The 14,957-nt window shown below is 50.4% G+C and overlaps 1 protein-coding gene across 2 annotated transcripts in view; it reads left to right on the forward strand.

Moving 5' to 3' along the window:
* The first annotated feature begins 23 nt into the window (after window positions 1-23).
* CDK12 (cyclin dependent kinase 12) overlaps window positions 24-14,957 on the forward strand; it is a 28,556-nt gene continuing 13,622 nt past the window's right edge. Inside the window, exons 1-7 of one of the 2 annotated variants that reach the window (XM_014885457.2) lie at window positions 24-1,874; window positions 7,435-8,313; window positions 11,642-11,818; window positions 12,753-12,892; window positions 13,347-13,517; window positions 14,214-14,403; window positions 14,877-14,933. In XM_014885457.2, coding sequence (XP_014740943.2) covers window positions 838-1,874; window positions 7,435-8,313; window positions 11,642-11,818; window positions 12,753-12,892; window positions 13,347-13,517; window positions 14,214-14,403; window positions 14,877-14,933 — 2,651 coding nt within the window. In that variant the 5' untranslated portion in view covers window positions 24-837. The remainder of the gene's footprint in view (window positions 1,875-7,434; window positions 8,314-11,641; window positions 11,819-12,752; window positions 12,893-13,346; window positions 13,518-14,213; window positions 14,404-14,876; window positions 14,934-14,957) is intronic. The other variant, XM_014885456.2, reaches the window with a different exon arrangement.

A 14,957-nucleotide genomic window follows, 5' to 3' on the forward strand; every position in this document is an offset into this window, starting at 1 on the left:
ACGCCCCGCCCCCTCAGCTTCCTGGAAGCGCGGCGGCGGCCTCTGTGGAGCCCTAACGGAGCATTAACCGCCCGTTAGCCGGCGGTGCGCCGGTGCGGGCTCGACAGCGACCCGCAAGCGGCTTTAGAGCGCAGCGCGGCGGAGCGGGAGAGCGGCGAGAGGCTGGGCCGGCGGGGCGGCGGCGCCGCCGCCATGGAGCTTTGTTGCGGGCCGGGCGCTAGGGGGCGCTGTCCCCACCCCGCGCCCCAATAAAGTTCGCCTGCCGCGCGATTTCACGACTCTCGCGAGAGGACGAGCGCGCGCCCCCGCCCATCTCCGAGAGGACTCGCGGACGAGGAGGACTCGCGCGGAGGGAGGGGTGGCCGCGGCGCTATCGCGAGAGTTGCCGGCGGCTCTCGCGAGAGTTGGCGGTGCCCCCGGACGGCGCCGCTCCGGTTCGGGCAGAGCGCTGGGGCCGGGCCGGGGGCGGCGGCGGCTCCGGGGCCCTTTGGCCGGGAGATCCGCGCCCAGGCCCCGCCACCGCCGCTGAGGCCGCGGGCAGCGCTCCGGGCCCGGGCCCCGCCTTCCCGGGGTGCCCCCGCGGCCGCGCTGCCCGCCGGGCCTGGGCCCCTCGGATGAGGCGGTGAGGCCGCGGCGCTTCCCCCTCCCCTCCCGGGTCCTTCCCCCCTCCCCTCCCCGTCCCTCCCGCCTCCTCCGGGGCCTCGGGCCCCGCTCCCCATGTAGGAGGGAGTACCGAGGCCGGGGTGGATGGTGCGAGGGGCGGGCGCGGAGGGAGTTTGAAGTTCGGGGCTTTCGCGGAGTCCCCCCCTCGCCGTTCCCGAGCGCAGCGGGGGAGGAATGCCAAATCCGGAGAGACATGGGGGCAAGAAGGACGGCGGCGGGGGGTCCTCGCAGCCGAGCAGCGGGAGCTCCAACAGCAAGGAGAGGCACCGGGCGGGATCCAGGCACAAGAGGCACAAGTCCAGGCACTCCAAGGAGTCCCCGCTGGCGGCCCAGGAAGCGGCGGCGCCCCTGGGAGCGGTGATCAAGCCGCTGGTGGAGTACGATGACATCAGCTCGGACTCGGACACCTTCTCGGACGATGTGGCCCTCAAGCTGGACAGGAGGGACAACGAGGAGAGGAGGGCGGAGAGGAGCGAGAGGGCCCAGAAGCACCGGCACCACCAGCACAAACGACTCCGGGAGCTGATGAAGAGCAAACAGGCGGAGAAAGACAGGAAGTTGGAAAAGAGCCTGGATGCTTCCAGCAGGTCCGCCAAGGAGAGGATATCGGGATCCTCCAAGAGGCTGCTGGAGAGCGAGGAGCACCCCAAGGCGCTCTCCTCCAAGAGCAGCAACAAGGAGTCACGCTCGGCCAAGGCGCACAAGGAGAAATCCAGGAAGGAGCGGGAGCTCAAGTCCAGCCACAAAGAGCGCAGCAAAAGCCATCGGAAAAGGGATGCTCCCAAAAGTTACAAAACCATCGACAGCCCGAAGAGGAAATCCAGGAGCCCTCACAGGAAATGGTCGGACAGCCCGAAACTGGACGACAGCCCCTCGGGAGCCTCTTACGTGCAGGAGTACGACCTCAGCCCGCCCCGCTCGCACACCTCCAGCACCTACGATCCCTACAGGAAGAGCCCCGGCGGCTCCTCACGCCGCCAGTCCCTCAGCCCGCCCTACAAGGAGCCCGTGGGCTACCAGTCCAACGCCCGCTCGCCCAGCCCCTACAGCCGGCGGCAGCGATCCGTGAGCCCCTACAGCCGGAGGCGCTCGTCCAGCTACGAGCGGGGCAGCGGCTCCTACAGCGGGAGGTCCCCGAGCCCCTACGGCCGCCGCCGCTCCAGCAGCCCCTTCGCCTCCAAGCGCTCCGTGAGCCGGAGCCCCATCGCCAGGTGCGTGTGCCCTGGGAGCTGGGGAGGGTTGGGATGCAGCTGGGAGGAGTTCCAGGGAAGATGGGACAATGTTTAGGAGAGTTTGGAGTGGCAGGATAAAGGGGGATGGGTTCAGATTGAAGGAGAGTGGGTTTAGATGGGGTTTTAAAAAAAAAAAAAATTTCCTTGGGAGGAAGGTTGTCCCATCCTTGGAATTGTCCGAGGTTGGACAGTGTTTGGAGCACCCTGGGATAGTGGAAGGTATTCCTACCCATGGGATGGTCTTGAGGGCCCTTTCCAGCCCAAACCATCCCATGATTCTGTGACTCCTTTCCTCCTCACTGGTGCCCAGTTTGGCCGCAGAGAGACGAGCGTGGAGTTGCTTTGGTTGGGGCCTTGACAATTCCCTTGGAAATGGAGTTGACACTTTGGGAAACGCCTCTGTGCGTGGCGGGAGGCAGCGTCCATGTTGGCTCTGGGCAGGGAGGGAGGCTGGAAAAGCTGCTGGGATTAAGTTACACCCACCTCTGGAGTGGCCCCTGAGCGGGATCTAAGGCGCTTACCTGGCGGGAAGTTCAGCCGTGGGGAATGTTTTCACCTATTTCTGGAAGCCTTTATCTGTTTACTGCATGTGGGAACTTGATCCCGATTTTCAGGAGGGTTCGTTTGGATGGATTTTGCTTTTTCTGAACTGACTCGTCTTTTCTTTCCCCTTGGATTAGAGACAACCACGTGCAAACTCCATCTCTCAGCCTAAACTTTCTTTTCTCAGCACTAGAATTTCTTCCCTTTCCTTCTGAAATCTGAGCAGCCTGGAAGGGCGAGGAGCAACCAGCTGGATTTTGGCTTAACTCTAATTTTCTCTTTTTCCCTTTTAATCAGTAACTTTGCTACAGAAAGAAACAATTATTTCAAGGTAGCTCAGTGTGGTTTATTTCAGGTGTTCATTAATCATCCCATGACATGGTCTAATGTTGATCTTTTCTTTCTCTAGCCCTGGCTTACTCTCAGTGAGTTTGCAGTTGTCTCCATGGATGCTGTGGAGCTTTGCTTGGAGCTCCATGGCAATTCAGATGTGACCTGGAATGTAATGGCCACAGGAATGCTCTGCTCCCTGGTTGCTGTGCTGCATCCTCCAGCTCAGCAGTTCCCAAAGCACACGGGCCTTTTGGAATTTGGTCTTTGTCACTTAAAACCCTGAACTTCAGGAGTGCTGTCTTCCATGGAGAACTTGCCTTTGTCCTTGCTGCCAGTTCTGTGTTGGTTTCAGCCCCCTGGAAAGCTCTGACGTAAAATCTCTGTATTCCACTGTGGTTTTACAGTGAAAATTTCCTCCCTGCTCCTCCTCTGGCCTGTTTTCTCTGTGTACACCTGGGAGGTTCTCAGGGACAGGCCTGCATGGTTTTCTCCTCCTTCCCTTCAATCCTTTTTACTCTGACACATTATTTACTGATGCTGTGAAGAGTGAGGCTGCAGTGGTAGCAGGTGTCAGCTCTGGGTGAGTGTCCAGCCCTGAGCAGGGAGAAGCCATTGGGAGCTGCAGTGGCATCCCAAGAGTTTTCCCCCAGGTTGCTCCACTTCCCAGGAGAACCCCTCTGTGTAAGTGGCTGGCTGCTTCTGAGTTGAGAAATCCATTTCCCTGATTAATGGGAATAAATTCAGAGCACTTTGTGCTGCTTCCCTCAACTTTCAGGGCTACTTCTTAAGGACCTCTTTGACTCTTGACTAAATGCTGGACCCCAAACCAGAGAGGTTCCAAAGGTTACTCACTGTTTACACTCAGCTTGTACCAAACTCTCTGAACCTCTGCCTTGATAATTTACTCCTCTCTCTTTCCTGGGCACTGACTGTGTGAGGTATTGCAGCCCCTTTGGAAAACACCTGCCTGCAGTGATTGTAGTAAAGGGACAGAGGGAATTTCACGTGTTTTCTACGTGTCAGGTGAAGTCTAAGCTGTAATTCACGTGTTTAGTTTTGCTTTGTGGAGCTCCCAGGCTGTGGGGTGAGACTGGAGAGGGGAACTCTTGGTCAGGTGTGTCCAGGAGACAGGGGGGGCTCAGGGCTCACCTGGAGGGGTGGGTGTGAGCTGGACCCTCCTCACCTTGACGTGCTGCAGGTGAGTGTGAAAGGAGGCAGCTGACTTCGGGCAGCCACTGATCCCTTCTGTGCTTCCTGTGGAGGGGCAGGAACATTTTTGGGAGAGAAAACCTCTTTAACTGGCACACTCAGGCAGGGAACACCTGATCATGGCTTGTGTTCCTCAGGCTTTTCTGGGACACTCTGCTATTTCCACTGACTGACAGCATGAGGTTTTTTGTTTTTTTTTTAGTGCATTCTGTGTTTTCTTTCATCTCCATGTCCAAAACATTTCATTAGGGAACTGCACCCATGTGCTGTGCTGATTGGAGAAAATCCAGATTGTTTGAATTTCCAGTGGCTGTGGAAAACAACTCACTTCCCATCGAGGAGGAAACAAGGATGATTTGGTCAGTAGGGAAAATAACAGATGTGCTTTGCCATTCTGTGTAGCAACTGTTGTCACTGCAGCTAAAACAAGGAGATGGAATTCCAGAGAGAAGGAGATGGAATTCCAGAGTCCCTCAGCCTGCTGGAGCTGGGATGTGCTGAGTGCTCCTGTATGGGGAGGTGTGAGTATGTGGCCAAAGGTTGCTGGGTATTCAGAAATAAGAATTAAAGTTTGTTTTTGAGAAATTGGAGCAGTCAGGTTTCCCAGATGCTTTTTCCTGTTTTATCCTTCACTCTGTGTTGTTTAGAGCAGGTAAAATACTGAAATATCTGTAGGTGGTTCTGGGTGGATGGGGGGTCACCTGTGCTGTCTCCTGTTAACCATGGCCATCTCAGCATGGAAGGTTCTGGCATTCCCTTCTCCAAAGACCATCCCAATCTTCTGATTGTGTGGCTTAAATAAATCTCAGTGCTTTTTAATGTGGATTTTTAGATGAAGCCAGCATTTCTTTGTTAATTCACAGCTGTCATGGTTGGTATCTTTTATTTCTGTTTTCCAGTTCTGGAGGACAGCAGGGTGGGTTTTAATCCCAGAACATTTTTATCCAGAAAGAGGAAGGAATGTGAGGCTGAATTGCCCCTCATCCATCCTGGATAACCTTGCCAAAGCAAGTAAGGTGTGGAATGTTACAGCAAGGCTTAACAATTTAAGGGTGAAAGGGGTAAAAGTAGCTACAGGTAAAGCCACAAAAAATCATCCCAGAGGATTGAAATGGTTTTCTTCCAGAAGCAAAATTTGCCTGTGCATCTTCTGTATTTATTTTCTGTTTTTTTGAGATGTGCAGTGATAAAAGCCCCTCAGCAGGTGCTGTGTTGGTGTTTTTGGGGCTGTGGATGCAGTGAGGATGGGAGGTGAGGTTTGTTGTGTTGGTGCAGCTGGGAGAGCAGGAAGATTTCTGCATGTGGGGCTTTTTTCAGGTCTCACAAAGCAGCTGTGAACACCAGCCTGGACAATAAAAACCAGCAGTTGTTTGTGTGGTAACTGTGGAGAATCATTGTTAGTGAAGAGAAAAAGGGTGAGTGGTGCCCGTGGGGTGAACAGGACTGGGAGGAAATGGGTGGATTTATTCCTGGTGGGGCAGAGGACTGGGGATATTTGCTGCTGGAAGGTCAGGGAGTCATTCCAGCCCTGGAAGAGCAGGTTCTGTGGTAACCCCTGCAAGAGGGTCTGACCATTCCACCACTCCCCACCCTCACCTGTCCTGATCCAGGCAGGTGTCCCTGGTGGCTGTTTCTAAATTACCATTAAATTAAAAAATTTTAAAGTAACCATTACATAAGGTAAAATTGGACTTTTAGAGAAGTTTACTCAGGACCTGGTGAGTGATCTGGTTTGATTGCTCTGCATGCAGCTGGATTAAATTCCAGTGAGGGTGGGCAGGCCCTGGCACAGGGTGCCCAGAGAAGCTGTGGCTGCCCCTGGATCCCTGGCAGTGCCCAAAGCCAGGCTGGACAGGGTTTGGAGTGACGTGGGACATTGGGAGGTGTCCCTGCCCTGGCAGGGGTGGCACTGGATGAGCTTTGAGATCTCTTCCAACCCAAACCATTCCATGAATTGGAGCAACTCCTGGGGTTAATCATGGGGCAGGATGTCAGTCAGGGAGCAGGAAAAGGGAATTGCAGCATCTTGAACAATCCATCCTGGATGAATTGCAGAAGGGGACATTAACCCCAAATCTGTTTGTGGGTGCAGTAGGTGACATCGTGCAGGATTCATCAGGAATGTTTCCTGTAGCCTGGAAATGTCGTGCAGCTGCTGTCCCAGCTCCCAGACTGTCATTTCACACAGCAGAAACCTTGGGAAGAGAAAGGATCCCGAGGCAGCATTGCCATGACAGAGCAGTGTGTTGAGGAGGGAAAGAGCTGGGTGACTGCAATCCTGCTTTGTTCTCCTCATGGTTGTATATTTATTTTGCAAGTGTAAAAGTAAGGGCTCACCTCCAGCCCTGGTGTTCTCTGAACAGTCAGCACGAGGTTTGGGGTTGTAGTTCCAAGTGGGACAGAGGAATGCTGATCCCTGGGGACACTCTGGGCCTCCTGCAGGGTGCTGCTGGTGCTGGGACAGGAACTTTGTGTTGTCTCACTTCTCCAGTTTATTTTCCAAATGTTTGTTGTCTTGGGATAATACTAATTGGTGGTGTTAATTATGTTCTGAGTGTGGTTACAAGGGAACTAGTGTGTTTGAGCCGCTGCTGTTAAATGTGTTTTATAACTACCGTGGGACTGTTTTGAGGGAATTCAGTGTTTTCAGGGTCTGAATTCAGAATTTTTGATTGTCCTGTTGCCATCAGAGCCCACCACACCATTCAAGCCTCCTGCCTCACCCTGCCCAGTCCTCATTCTTCCTGGAGTGGAGGAAACAGTTCTGGCTTATCAGGAGTTTGATATGAGCCCTGGAAGCTCCAGTTTCCACTTCCATTTTAGTGTCGATCTGGTTTCCCCTCTCTCCTGAGCAGGTTCATGTGGAGGGAACCCTGATGGTGTGAGGTGTTTCCTGCTCCACTTCTTTCCCAGCAGATATTTTAGAGCCCATTCTTTGTACGTGAAGACCAAGACCAATAGAGTTAAAATCCCTGGGTTTCATTTTTTTCCTTCTTCCAAATCACACTATGCGAATTTGAGTTCTGATGGCAGTAAAAGAACCAGGTGGGTAAAACGAGCTCGATTTCCTGAGGCAGCATTCCTGTGAGGACAGTTGTATTTTATCCATGGCTTCCTTTAAAGTTGCACATAATTCCTGTGAGATATTCCTGAGCTGCCAGCTCATCCTCTTGACTGAAGTCTCCTGTTGGGTGTGTGAGCTGTGATCTCTTTCCCTTGGGGTTTGTCCAGCCTTGATCCTTCCCTTCTTTTCCTGCTGTGACCGTGGGTCTGGCACAGGAAGGGTGGATGATGATGATGGTATAAAATTGCTCCTGATTGACTCAGAAACTCCTTCCAGTAGCTTCAGTCTCTCGTGCCAGGTGCTGTGAACTCTGAGCTGACCAATTCTGCATCCAGCTGTTGCTGAGCGGCTCAGAGGGTGACAAAAGCTCCGTTTCATTTCTCTCTGCAGGAAATCTGTCAAGTCCCGGAGCCGCAGTCCTGGCTATTCAAGACACTCATCTCACAGCAAAAAGCAGAGGTCTGGCTCCCGCAGTCGCCATTCCAGCATCTCCCCGAGCAGGCTCCCACTGAACTCCAGCCTGGGAGCAGAGCTCAGCAGGAAGAAGAAGGAGCGAGCGGCCGCCGCAGCCGCCGCGGCCAAGGTGGACGGGAAGGAGGCGAAAGGCTCCCCTGTTTTCCTGGCTAGGAAGGAGAACAGCTTGGCTGAACTGAAAGAGGCTGGGACAGAGTCTAAAAAGATCACCAAAACTGTTAAATGTGAGAAAGCTCCGGATACAGACTCGGTTAATTTACTGTACACAAACACAGAGCCTAAAGCCCCTGCGGAGACGACGAAATCCAAGGCAGAGGAGAACTCGGAGAGGAAACATCCTGTTCCAGTTCGGGATTCCAAACCCACGGGAACAAAAGACTCGAAGCCTGTAGCAGTGGTAGAGGACCTGGTATCTCCAAAGGAGACAGACACAGCGGAGAAGGAGATTCCACCTCCCCTCCCAGCCATCAAATCCCCTCCTCCGCCTCTGCCCACCACCACCCCTCCGCCTCCCACGCCGCCGCTGCCGCCGCTGCCTCCGTCACCCGCTGCCCCTCCTCTGCCTCCAGCCCCAGTGACTCCTGTTCAGGCCCCTCCTTCAGCCCCAACGTCTTTGCCATCTTCTTCCCACCCAAGGACGTCTACTTTATCCTCTCAGGTGAACTCCCAGTCCTCTGTCCAGGTGGCTACAAAAACCCAAGTGTCTGTGACGGCTGCTATCCCACACCTGAAAACTTCCACCTTGCCTCCGCTTCCGCTCCCCCCTATTTTAGTTGGGGAAGATGACTTGGATAGGTAAGGTCACACCAGAGCATCCCCTTTGCATTTAAGAGCAAAGCTTTGAATTAAGGAGGGTTTTGGGGTGTTTTTTTTTTGGGAGGGGGGTTAATTTTACAGTTGTGATCCTGCAGAGTTACAGCTGTGGTGTTGGTGTGAAGGAGTTAGCCAGGGCTGTTCCAGGTGTTGGCCCTGCCAGGTTTGTGTGGAGACTTTTATGGCCTCGTGCAGGTTGTTACCTCTTATCTCTGTGGGGAACACGAGGTTTGGCTGCTGCTTGGCAAAGGTTTCACATCACTCCTTCCTCATGGTTATTACAGGGGTGGAATGTGGGGCTGGGATTTTGCCTCTGTGTTGGAGCTGTTTGCACATTTACTTTAAAATTACAGGTTTTTTGTTTGCTTGATTCTTTAGGAACAGGAAAAATCATAACAATTCCAATACAAGAGCACAAACCAGAGCTTTTTCTGTTCCAGATTCACCAGCTACACAGGCCATGCCCACGTGTAAAAACCAGCTTTGGTTTAACTTGAGTATTGTCTTAATTCTTGAGTAATTGATGCAATCCTTGATTGCTGGAGAAGTGGGAATTGTTTGCTTGAGAAAGTTCAAAAATGAGTGAAACTGCACCTGCTTCAACTTTTATTTCCTGATCATTTCTGATCAAAACATGCAGACTTGGCTCTGTCCTGTAATTGTGGTTCTGGCTGGGTGGGGATGGTTGTGGCTTCTGTGATGAGCTTGTCTGAAAACCCCGCTCTGGGATTTTCATTTGGTGGGAAGAAAGGAGCAGAATATCCAGAAGAGAGTGGAGAAGGAAAAAAAAAAACCCAGATACTTATTTTTTTTTTTTCTCTCCTTTTCTAGCTGTTAATATGTTGCAGTGCTGTTAACTTAAGGTCATCGCTGATACTTTTTTTTTTATTATTTCCTTGACCTACTCAGCCTGTAGTTCCTCTAAACTCCTCTATCTTCCCAGCTATCACTAAAGATGTGCTGGGACTGGGGAGTAAATCACAATTTTAGTGACCTGTGTGGTATCCCACAGTTCTGACTCAATACAATCACCCTGTGCTGAAGTGTTACATATTCTGAATAACTGAATTTATTCTCGTGGATGATTCTGGTATTGATGGCAATCAGGAAAGTGTTCTCACTGCCTCCAACCTAAAAGGGAAGCTGGTGTGTGTTTGTTGCCCTCTCTGAGCTGTGATGTTGTTCAGCAAATATTCCTGGTTTTAATGTCCCTGTGCTGAGCAGGAGCTTTCAACTCCCTGCTGATTTTCCCAGCCCAAATACCAGGCAAAGCAAATCCTGCTGCAGTGTTCCCTCCTTTCCAATCCCAGAAGTTGTCCTGCAAAATTCTATTTTATTTTTTCGACCATTTGCACCTAGAGCTCTCTCTTTTTTTCCACCCAGGTGTGGCTTAGCTCTGTAGGAGTGTTTTATCCCTGACCTCAGGGCTGGGGTGATGCTGGGGCTCAGTAAATGGCTCTGTGTGACTTTTTCCCAATAAAAGGATGGGAAATCCCATTTGTTTTGCTGAGTCTGGTGGCAATTCCATGTGGCCCTGACTGTGCAGAATCTCACCCTTCACCAGCTGCCTTCATTTTTATGAGCAAAACTCTTTGAGCTGGACTTTTGTCCTTGCTGAGCCTGGGGAAAGTTCCAGCCCCAAGCCCGTGGCAAATACAGGGTTGGAAATTGGGTTTTGCAGTGTCCAAGGACAGCCCACACCTCGTTCAAGGGGAGACTCCTTCACCTCTCCACAATTCCCCCCCTCCTGCAATGCTTTTAGGCCTGGCTAGCTCACCAGGAGAGGAGGAAAAGCTGTTTAGGAGGAATTGGTACCAATTTTGTCCTGGTTTGGTGCAGCTTCCTGGGAACACAGCACTCAGCTGGCTGCTGGCAGAGCTGCAGGATTTTGGGGTGCCACTCACTCCTGCTGGCTTTAGGGGTGCCACTCACTCCTGCTGGCTTTAGGGGTGCCACTCCTGCTGGTTCAGAGGAGCCAAGGAGCTCCAAGGAGCCTTTGTTGTGTTCTTGCTGTTCACTCTTGGTCTTTTCTCTGCTTGGGCAGCTCTGAAAGCTCTGTTTGGTTTCCTCCCCCCCCTGGTGACCAGCCCAGGTGTCCTGGGGGAACTGAGCTTAGAGGAACCAAGTGCTGCTATGCAAATAGAGAAGTGAGCAGATAAAAGGCAAGAGAATGGGAATTTTTGGTGAAAAAGGCACTGCAGGTTCACTCTCCAGACACAGCTTTGCCCTTCCCACCGTGATCTTACAAGGAGTTTGTTTTTGAGGGGTGTCTGGAAAAGGATGAATGGTTTTTTTTGGTTTAGTGGTGAATGTGGCAGTGTTCTGGTTGGACTTGATCTTTTCCAGCCTTAACAATTCCATCTGATTCTCTGTAGATATTTGAACACAATTATTCTGCTCCTAAAAATTTTGCTGTCCATGAGGGGAGAGTTTCAGCCCCTCCACCTCTCCCATTTCTGGTGTTTTTTTTGTCTTCCTCCTTCCTTAAGCAGATTTCACAAGAGATTGTCTTGCAGATTAGGCAGTGTCTTATAAAATAATTGGGAAAATGACCTACTTCCATCAGTTCATTTTTTTGAAGTGTTAGACCTGATGGTACAAACACCAAACCTGCTCCCTGCCCTAAAAACAGACCTGGGAGAGCTGTTTGGATCTCTTAATTTTTTTTTCCTTTTCCTGGTGAAGCAGAGATTTGCATGGAGAATTCGTGACTACTCAAACCTAGGAGCTCTCCTCACTGAATACATGAAAGGGAAAGCAAGTTCTGCTCCTGCCAGCCTAAACCAAACTCCTGATGCTTGGTAATTGGATGGAAAAAAAAAAAATCAACTTTTGGTTCCTCAGCAGCGTTCAGGAGTTGAAGCCACGTTTCAGTCCTTGTTAAGAGGTTACAAGTTTCTTGTTGAACTCTGGGTCTGTATTTATCGTGGTCCTCACCACGTGAAACACTTCATTTCGTGGTGATAAATGGAATAAATAGGGGAAGTAAAGATCAGAAAGTGAGTGCTGGCTGATCCCCTGGGCTGCCTCACAGGAAATTCTGAATTACTGGTACTGATCAGTGCCAATTGAGCAAGTTCTAGTGCAGACCTGTGTGTTCATTTCATGACGTGTTCCACTCTGACACTTTTCTCTCCTGCTGTATTAGCATTGTGAATCGAAGCTGTTTTATTTCATATTTGAAAATGCTAATTTGAACACTTTAAACCTCACATTGTCAACCAGAGCTGTTGTCCTGCAGTAACTTTGTTGTTTATTTAACTGGCTGTTGAGTCTGACTTTTGTGTTGTATTAACTTTTCGGAGTTTAGTCCTAAAGAGATTCTTCCTCCAAAACCTGTGAAGAAAGACAGAGAGCAGAGACCACGACACTTACTCACGGACCTCCCGCTCCCCCCCGAGCTCCCTGGGGGGGACCCATCTCCTCCTGACTCCCCAGAACCAAAGGCAGCCACACCACCTCAGCAACCCTTCAAAAAGAGACCAAAGTAAGGCTGGCTTCATTTCTTTGCTTTAATCTTTGAGTCTGTTAAGGTTTGAGAGCTTTTAACGTTGAGGGAAGTGAGATGGGAGAGGAAACAAGTTCCTATTTCTGTATTATTCAGTGTAATGACTGTTTCCTGTGAGTTGTTTCACGTTTGGACCCTCAGCTAAAGGCAGTTTGCCCCATTAATTTGAGAATTAATGGTAGAAGTTGCTGGAATGTGTCATATCCCATCTTCAGCCACATCTGCCCCCTCTTTGATTTAGCCAGAAGAAACCTCTGGATGGGCATCTCCTCATAAAGCTCTTGTTGCTTTCAAAAGTGGTTTGTTCCAAATGGGAGGTTTGGATTTTTCATGCACTCGATGACTGAAGTGTTGGCCATGGAGCTGCACTGGCTCAGGGTGCCCAGAGCAGCTGTGGCTGCCCCTGGATCCCTGGAAGTGTCCCAGGCCAGGCTGGACAGGGCTTGGAGCACCCTGGGATAGTGGAAAGTGTCCCTGCCCATGGCAGGGGTGGCACTGGATCATATTTTGTGTCCCTTCCAACCCAAACCACTCTGGGATTCCACAATTCCATGTTCAAGGCATGGAGGACTTCCCCTGATGACAAACTGAAGCAGTTGTTGAGGGACCAAAATCCCCTGATGTTTTGTACAGAGTGTTTTAAATAAAAATCAAACATCCAGCATCCTACAAAACATCCCAGACATTCATTTTTGTCCTGCTGTAATTTAATGATGCCATCCAGGATAATATTTCTAGCAGTGCCTGCATTGGGAGTAGTTAGAATTATACATCAAAATCACATTAAACTGAACATTCCAATTCTTGGAGTGCACAGCCAAGGTGCCTCAGCTTGTGTTTTAGGGTTGAACACGGTGGAGCAGGTGTGTTTTTTTGGTGGTGAGGTGTGTCACAGGTGTCCTCCCTCGTGCAGAATCTGTTGTCCTCGCTATGGGGAGAGGAGGCAGACAGAGAGTGACTGGGGCAAGCGCTGCGTGGACAAGTTCGACATCATCGGGATCATCGGAGAGGGCACCTACGGGCAGGTCTACAAAGCCAAGGACAAGGACACAGGTGAGCCTGGCTCCAGCTCACTCCCTCCTCCAGGCTTGCTGGGTCTCCCTGCAGGAGCAGGAGTCACTCCAGCCCTTCCATCAGGTGAAGAAAAGCAGGAGCTCTGGAATCTTGAGTTTAGTGCTCAGGTTCTGCTGTGCGGGTGAGATCTTGGGGTGGGGTTTGACACCTGGTCAGAAGTTTGTGGTGATCACAGGTGCCAGCTGAACTCGTGCTTTTGAAATTGTCAGACTTGATTGCAGCAGAGTTTGGGAAATTCCAGCCTGAACTTCTCTTCCTTCTTTGTGGTGGAGCAGGTTAGGAGAATCACCGGTGTCGTGTGAGAACTCCTAGCAGAGAAATTTCACTGAAATGAGCAGGGAGGCAACTGAAGCTGCTTTGATGAGCATTTTTTCCATGCTCAGAGCTGCTCCAAACCTCCCTGAGCAGGCTGTGACCCCGCTGTGCCCTGCAGGTGAGCTGGTGGCTCTGAAGAAGGTGCGCCTGGACAATGAGAAGGAAGGATTCCCCATCACGGCCATCCGCGAGATCAAAATCCTGCGGCAGCTCATCCACCGCAGCGTGGTCAACATGAAGGAGATCGTCACAGACAAACAAGATGCACTGGATTTCAAGAAGGACAAAGGTACAAAGGTTGCAGGGGTGGTGTCCACTCAACCTCAGATGATGGTTTAGTGTAAAACTCAGTTCTGGGGTAGATTTGCTGCTTTGTGTTCTCCCTACGGTGCTCTGGCCTCACATCAAAAAACAGATTCCAGCTTGAGTTGATCAAACAGAGTCACAGGAGAGCAATCTTAAAAAAAAAAAGCCTTTACAGGGTGACTTTTAACACTGATTAGTGGTAACAAACTTACTAATAGTGTGAAAAGTTCTTTGTCCTCAGTCACTGTGGAAAAAGAGTTTTAGCATCCCATTGGCTCTTGTTTGGGATTTTTCCTACCAGGAGGGAGAAAGGAACAACCCAAACACAAGTTCAAACCATGCATGGCAGTGATCCTTCAACAAATTCTCTTGTAAGAAAATAACCAAAGCATGGAGGTAAACGTAGCCAGAACTTCAGAGGAATTTATTTTGAGTGTATATTTAATCTCAGGTATCAGCTTGGTGGGACTTCTTTATTGTTTTGGGGTTTTTTTTTTACCCTTTGAGGGAAAAAGACACCCAGTAAATCCAAAACAACACAGGACTGGTAAAAAAACCCAACAATTCCAGCAGAATCGTGCAAAATAAAATCTCTTTCAACAATTTAATCTCCTTTTATTCCTCTTCTTTTTTGTGTCTCTCCTGTTGTTTTCAACCATTTCTCTGTTTATTATCCCAGGTGCCTTTTACCTTGTGTTTGAGTACATGGACCATGACCTAATGGGGCTGCTAGAATCTGGCTTGGTACATTTCTCAGAGGACCATATCAAGTCTTTCATGAAACAGTTAATGGAGGGTCTGGATTACTGTCACAAAAAGAATTTCCTTCATCGAGACATCAAGTGCTCCAACATCTTACTGAACAACAGGTAACCTGGCAGTGGATCCACCTGGACATCTCTCCAAGGTTCATTTTTTTGGGTTTAGGTGTGAGCACTCAGTGCTGTCCTCACCTTGGGTGTGCTCAGGAGCAGGAGGTGTGAGAAGAATTTTGGCCATAATTACAACCAAATGTCTGAATATTCACCTGAAATAATTCTCTGGGATATTGGCCTGTTGGGAAGGGTTTGTGGTACAGATGACACTGAATTATTTGTGCTTTTTGTTTTTTAAACTTGATATTTCTTTGAAGCATTCAGTCAGAGGGGGAGAATTCAGCCTGGCATATCCAGCAGTAATTCCTGCAAACGTGGCTTTGTGAGGCTTTTGTGCTGCAGTGGAGGGGGTTTCCTCACCCTTTAACTGGGATTTAAGTGGGAGTTGGGTTCTGATGGATCCCTGACAGCTCAATGCATTCCATAATTCTGTGATTTAAACCAGGGGCTGTTTTTTTGTCTTTCAGTGGGCAGATCAAACTTGCAGATTTTGGGCTTGCCCGACTCTACAGCTCAGAGGAGAGGTGAGGAAGGGGAAGGGGTTTATC

This window comes from Sturnus vulgaris, chromosome 27 (genome assembly GCF_052056855.1).
Source record: "Sturnus vulgaris isolate bStuVul1 chromosome 27, bStuVul1.hap1, whole genome shotgun sequence".
NCBI lineage: Eukaryota > Metazoa > Chordata > Aves > Passeriformes > Sturnidae > Sturnus > Sturnus vulgaris.